We start from the raw sequence: 7,500 nt of genomic DNA on the forward strand, positions 1-7,500 counted from the left end.
AGGCAACTCATTCTATTATCTCCTTATGAGGGTACAGCTCTAAAACTCAGTTTTATGGTTCTGAGGCCGGCTAGTAGTCAGGTTTGCCCGAACTCTGTGGTTGCTCTCAGAGAGGCTGATTCCATCAACAGCTGAAAATATCAAAGTATTAACAGTGCCATGTTGCGCAAGGATGGTGTCCCTGTTTTTTACTTTTGGTGTGCATTGCGGAGGCCACATTTGGAGCTCTTTGTTACGGCTTAGGGTTTATTAGTAGTAATGAGGCAATTGCTTGGGCTATTAAATGGTGTTCTGAGTACTATCTATGCTTTGAGTCAAGTTCTTCAACCTAATTTAAAAATGAATAAAGTACCAAAAACTATAAAACACAAAAAAACATCATCATCACCAAGTTCTCTAAACCTATCATTCACTAATATTCGTGGTCTTTGAAGTAACTTTTCTTATGTTGAGTCTTATCTCTTGCAAAGTTCACCAGACCTACTTGCTCTTTGTAAGACTAATTTGAGTTCGGCTGTCTCATCTTGTGATCTTAGTGTTGATGGTTATCTTCCTCTGATTCGTAAAGACTCCAATAGTCACATGTTTGGCCTGGGCATTTACATTCGTAAGAATTCACCTGTTTGTCGTGAAACTAGGTTTGAATCCACAGACTATTCTTTCATGTGCTTTCGTTTAGCACCACTTCACTCTATTGCCTTTCTCTTTGTTCTATATCGCTCTCCTTCATCTCAAGACTGCACTCTTTTTGATGTTATTTCTGATCATATTGACCAAGCCCTCTCTCTTTATCCATCAGCTAATATAGTTGTTGTTGGTGACTTTAATGCTCACCACTCTGAATGGCTTGGCTCTAGTATCAGTGACTCTGCAGGCATTAAAGCCCTCAACTTTTGCCTTTCTCAATCCCTAACTCAAATAGTCAACTTTCCAACTCGCTTTCCTGACAACCCGAATCATCTACCTTCTCTACTTGACTTATGTCTTGTTTCTGATCTTAGTCAGTGCTCAGTTTCTCCACATTCACCCTTAGATTCTTCTGATAACAGCTTGATTTCTCTAAAACTAATATCTTATTCTTCTTCATCACCTGAATCCCCTATTATCGTACCTCTTACAACTACAGTAAAGCTGACTGGGATTCTTTCCGTGATTTTTTTCGTGATGGCCCTTGGCCATCTTTCGTCTTCCTGTCAACAAATGTGTTTCTTACATAACTTCGTGAATTCAGGCTGGCATGGAATCCTTTATTCCCTCTCGATGATTCCAGGTCAAGCCTCACTCTCCTCCATGATTTTCCTCACACTGTGTTGCTGCGATTGCCAATCCAAACCGTTACTTCCATATTTATCAGCAAAACAATTCTCCAGAAAACAGATGTTTGTTTATTACTGCTAGAAACAATTGTAAAAAGGTTTTGTCTAATGCCAAAATCCGCTATTCTCAGGTCATGAAATCTCGTATTTCATCTCAATAATTAGGCTCTCGTGACTTCTGGAGAATCTTTAATAATATCAATAATAAGGGCAAATCTATAATTCCACCTCTCTTATATGGTTCAGACTTTGTCACCTCACCTAAAGTCAAAGCGGAACTGTTTGCTAAAAACTTTTCATCAATATCATCTCTTGATTTCACTAATTGCGTTCTACCTGATATTGCCAACAAACAGGTTGATCCATTGCTTTACATTCATATCACTCCAGCATCTGTATCTAAAGTGATTTCCTGCCTAGACTCTTTTACAGCTTGTGGCCCAGACAACATACCTGTTATTGTCTTGCAGAAGTGTTCTCCGGAGCTGTCGTCTATACTCTCAAAACTATTCAACAAGTGCTTATCAGAGTCTTGTTTTCCAGCCTGCTGGAAAGCCGCATCTGTTATCCCTATCTTCAAAAATTTCTGGGGAGCGATCTGATTCGTCTAACTACTGTCCCATAAGTCTTCTTCCTATCATAAGCAAGGTTTTTGAATCTTTAATTAACAAACACTTAATTTCTCATCTTGAATCTAATAACTTACTTTCTGACCATCAATATGGATTTCGATCTTCTCGTTCTACAGCTGATTTGCTAACAGTAATAACTGACAGGTTTTATCGTGCATTAGATGAAGGTGGAGAGGTTAAGGCCATTGCTCTTGACATTTCAAAAGCTTTTGATAAAGTTTGGCATGCTGGTCTTCTCCATAAGCTTTCTTCTTATGGTCTATCCGGCAACATCTTTAAGATTATTAAATCCTTCCTTTCCAATCGTAGCATAAAAGTTGTCCTCAATGGACAGCACTCTTCTTCTTATTCTGTAACTTCAGAGGTTCCTCAAGGTTCTATCCTTGGCCCTATACTCTTTTTAAGTTACATTAACAACCAGATATTCTCACATCTAAGGTGGCATAGTTTGCTGATGATACTACCATTTATTCTTATCATGATAAGAAACCAACACCCTCTGATTGCTTGGAGGGGGCATTTGAGCTTGAAAAGGATCTCACTTCTGCTACAGCATGGGGCTCACAGTGGCTGGTGAACTTTAATTCAGATAAAATTCAATTTTTTTCAGCCAATCGTTATCGCAATAATTTAGATCTTCCTATATTTATGAACGGTGATGTAGTCAATGAGTCACCTACTCTTCATCTTCTAGGATTAACTCTTACTTCCAATCTTTCTTGGAAACCATATATCAAATCGGTTGCAAAATTAGCATCTTCTAAGGTTGCATCTCTTTATCGAGCTCGCCACTTTCTTACTCAGGATTCTATTCTCTATCTCTATAAATCTCAAATCCGGCCTTGTATGGAATATTGTTGCCATATCTGGGGCGGATCTTCTAATGATGTCCTTTCTCTTTTAGACAAGGTGCAAAAATGCATTGTAAACATAGTTGGACCTGCTCTTGCAGCCAACCTTCAACCATTTTCACATCGTCGTAATGTTGCTTCTTTTTCTCTTTTCTACAAATACTATAATGGGCATTGCTCTAAAGAGCTAGCGTCTCTTGTGCCATCTACTAAAATTCATTCTCGTGTTACTCGTCATTCATCTAAGTGTCATTATTTTTCTGTGACTGTTCCTAAGTGCTCCAAAAACGCTTATTCGTCTAGTTTTTTTCATCGAACATCAGTTCTTTGAAATTCGCTTCCTTCATCTTGCTTTCCTGATTCATATAATTTGCAATCTTTTAAGTTGTCTGCCAATCGTTATCTTGCTCTACAATCTTCTTCTTTTCTCTTACAGTAACTTCCAACTTCAATTAGTCGCTGCTTGCAGCCTTGTTGGAAGCGAAGATGTTTAAAAATAAAAAAAAAATAAAAAAAAAATATATATATATACATATATATATATATATATATATATATATATATATGTATATATATATAAAGAGAGAGAGATAAATAGATAGATAGGTAGATAGGTAGGAAGATAGATATAGATGTAGATAGATATTGATATATACATTTTTATTTTGTTTTTAATGTTATTAAAACTTTTCACTTTTTGGAATTTAATCAGGGTGTTTTAAATTTTTATTTACTTTATTTTAAGTTGTATCTGGTTGTACAAATGATAGCTCTACAGACTTTCAATTAACAGCAACTGGTTATCTGGTTGAAAATATATTCTTTTGTGTTTCGATTTGCAATTCTTTTAAACCACCAGGAGTCTTCCGTTATGCTTTTTTTCTTGAAGGAGAGTTTTGTTTCTGCAGGAATGCATCGCTTCCAGAGTTGGATATTACTAAATTTAACAGTCCTTGTGTTAAAAGTACATGCCTAAGTAATGAAAATAATTTGGATTGTTTTCTTAGTAGCTACGAGGTAATGTTGCTCTCATCAGGTATTGTTGAATGGAGTGTAACTTATAATCCAGCCAATGTAGTTGTTGATAAAGAAGTTCAAATAAAAACCAATATATTAGGAGGTAGATAGTAAACAATTTTTTAAAATATTTTCATGAAATTTTTGTTTAAGTGAGTTTTTAGGAAAAAATAATTTACAGGTTTTATTTAAAAAAAAAATGCATAACAATTTATTTATTAAAATTGTATAAGTTTGACCACAAAATATAGAGTTACACATTCAAGGATATTTTAAAGTGAGTTTACTAATAAATTAACTTTAATCAGATTTTGCTTGAGAAAATCAGAAATTTAAAAAAAAGAAATTCTATATTATAGTATATTTATTGTGTCATAAAAGATAACAAACAAGTTGTCATAGTGACCATATTGATTTTTAAAATAATAATTTTTTTAAGGGAATGATAAAAAAAAAAGTTATGCTTAAAATGAGATAAAAATGAAATTTAAAATTTATTTGTTTTGTTGCTTTGAAAAATTAATGAAAGAGTCATTATTTGAAAGATTCAATTAACGATATCATCATTAATTGAATCATTGTTATTTTAAAGCATGTTTGTATTTCATTTTAAATTTAGATGGTGCATCAAGTGCATTCATTAGACCTATATCTAGTGGTATATCATCAGTTGCTGAAATTGTTGACAATACAACAGTAAAAACACTTTTTTATTTACCTGGCTTACAGGAGTGGTGTGCTGAAATAGGAAATGACTTCATGAAACCATTTACTGCAGTTAGTTGGATTCAAATTAGTGAATATATTGATGGTATCCAAATGATTCCACCAACAGTTCAGACCAATGGTGTTAGTGTTTTGATTATCACAGAAGGCACAAACATTAGTGTCTCCTTATCAATCCCAATGGCTCAAAATTTAAACTTTTCTGTTGGTAACAATTCTTGTTGATGTTGAAATTTTGATATGAAAATGTTATGTTTTTGTATATATGATCAACTTATAATGATTATATTGACAATGATGATGTTGTTGATGATGATGATGATGATTATGATGATGATGATGACAATGATGACCACGGTGGTGATAATGATGATGATAATGGTGATGATGATAAAAATACTGATAATGATGATGATACAAGGATGATGCTGATAATGATATTGTTGATGATGATGATCATGATGATGGTAATGATGATAACAATGAAGACAACAACAAAGATGATGATAATGATGATGATGATGATGATGATGATGATGATGATGATGATGATGATGATGATGATGATGATGATGATGATGATAATGATGATGATGATAATAATGAAGACAATGTGATGTTAACAATAGTTTTATAGTGACAATGTTGATGATGATATGATGGTGATGACAATGATGAAAATGATATTGATGATGATTGATGATGATGATGATGATGATGATGATGATGATAATGATAATAGTTATGATGATGGTAGCAGTAATGAAGATGAAAAATAATGAAGATAATAATAATAAATGTGATAGTGATGATAATGATGAATAACCATTTTTTAAATATAAAATATGCTTTAGATATCATTCAATTAATGTTTGGATCATCTTTTCTTTATAACAAATCTTTACAAATTTGTTCTCTCTCTGGTGGTTTCACTTTGAAACAAATTTTAGTATCTGGTCGCCTCAGCAAAGTGAAATTAAAAAGTATTTCTAAAGGATATTTAGATATTGCAGTAAGTATTTATGTGCAGTAAGTAAATATATATGTATACACTTAAAAATAATTTTTTTATATTTTTGATTTTTAATTAATTCTATATTTTATCTTGTAACAAAATGTTTTTAAAGTTACAAAATGACATTATATTCAATGTGAGCTAATCTTTTGGTTCAGGGAGGTTTATTTTTTATTGGTTAAAAAAAAATCAAACTGTGATGACAAGTCAATGATTCCAAAAATCCAATATAATCAAAAAATTATAAATTTTTTGTGTGCATATGTTAACATTAAATGTACTGACAGTATTCATATTAGCACACTGTATTCTTTTTTTTTTGTCAACTCTGCAGTGATAGAGTTTTGATTGTCAATACATTTAACAAGGTTCCAATCTATCTTTGCTATTAAACCTCATAATCAAACTTTATCACTGTTTGCTAACATTCTTCTGCTTTGCTTTCCAACTTTTCATTTGATTGTGACTCAGTCTTAAGACATCTTGAAGCACTCAATAGCTATAAAGCTATAAATCTATTATATAATAGCAGCTCCATATGCCATAAGTTTTTAAGTGTCAATTGAACAGGGAATAATACCATAGGTGTGGCTTATAGTGAATGTGACTTTTAAATTAGATCTTTAAAATTAGATTCTTGATTTTTTCTTTTCTTCTTTTGATAAACAGACTGTTCTAGCATTTGGAATTTCATTCTGTAGTGGTGTTATTACAATGAAATGAATATAATTTTTACTTTGAATTTTAGTTGTTAATTTTTCTATTTTTAGTTGTTGAGAAAGTATTTTGTAAAAAGTTCAGGTTTTCAATATAAAAACTGATTTAAAACTGTAATTTTAGAATAATAATAATAAAACTGTAATTTTAGTTTTATCTATTGTTAGATATCCAAATCATTTTGGCTTCTGCTGCTAAATTTATTTTTCTCTTAAGCTCATCTACAGTTTGTGGTCCAGACAACTTTCCTGTCACAGTCTTACAAAAGTGTTCTCTCTTCAATACTTTTTTAACTATTTAATAAGTTCTGCAAGAGACTTTAAGTGCATTCATTGACTGATGGTTTTGACAGGTGTTCATCTAAATATGAAGAATTTTTATTTCAGTAAAATATACTATTATAAATTTTCTATATTTTTTGTTTAAAAAAGTAGTATAATAAAGAACATATAATGGAATACAACAAAAAAACAATTAAAAAATAAAACTAATGTCTTAAAAGTACAAAAAAAAATCATAAAAAAACTGGAGATGCTTTAAGGAACTAGATTGAAAGTGCCATTTTTACATGGATTCTTTGTTTATTAATACTGGGATTTTTTCACTCTATATACATATTTTTTTGAGTTATAATACTTAAATAGAAAAGCTTTATAGAAACTTATTTTTTTTCACAGCATTTAAAAATAAGGTTTGTAATTCAACAACTTTTCTTATTGAGTAAAATGATTAGTTTTTCATACAAAAGCTTTTTCTTGCTGTGTTGTTGTAGGCAGGGGTATTTTTTAGATTTATTTAACACTGAACAAATATCTCAAATGCTCTTCAATGTGTTAGTTGTTTCTCAATATGTAAATATATATATATATATATATATATATATATATATATATATATATATATATATATATATATATATATATATATATTGTTTGAATTTTTTTTTAAAAACTGGTTGTAAAATATATATAAAAATATTGACATTTACCTTGTGCTCAAGCGGCAAAATACCATGAAAAATGCCCCAAATTTGTTCCCAAATTATTTTGCTTTGAGCACAAGGTGAATCTTAATATTTTGTAAAAATATTTTTGCTAATGTGATCATAATGGTCCAAATTTTTTTAATGGGATCATAATGGTCCAAACCGCTTGAGAACAAGATAAATGTCAATAGTCTTCAATAGTTGTTCAAGGGTTTTGTGCTCCCCCTAAATCCTGAAAGTT

The 7,500-nt window shown here is 31.2% G+C and overlaps 1 protein-coding gene across 7 annotated transcripts in view; it reads left to right on the forward strand.

The window, feature by feature from the left end:
* Positions 1-7,500, forward strand: part of LOC105848477 (uncharacterized) — a 190,151-nt gene that overhangs the window by 61,014 nt on the left and 121,637 nt on the right. For all 7 annotated transcript variants that reach the window (XM_065804192.1, XM_065804194.1, XM_065804191.1 and 4 more), the window contains 3 exons: positions 3,545-3,919; positions 4,436-4,750; positions 5,397-5,554. In XM_065804192.1, the coding sequence (XP_065660264.1) occupies positions 3,545-3,919; positions 4,436-4,750; positions 5,397-5,554 (848 nt within the window). The remainder of the gene's footprint in view (positions 1-3,544; positions 3,920-4,435; positions 4,751-5,396; positions 5,555-7,500) is intronic.

The sequence above is a fragment of the Hydra vulgaris genome, chromosome 08, assembly GCF_038396675.1.
Source record: "Hydra vulgaris chromosome 08, alternate assembly HydraT2T_AEP".
NCBI classification, from domain to species: domain Eukaryota; kingdom Metazoa; phylum Cnidaria; class Hydrozoa; order Anthoathecata; family Hydridae; genus Hydra; species Hydra vulgaris.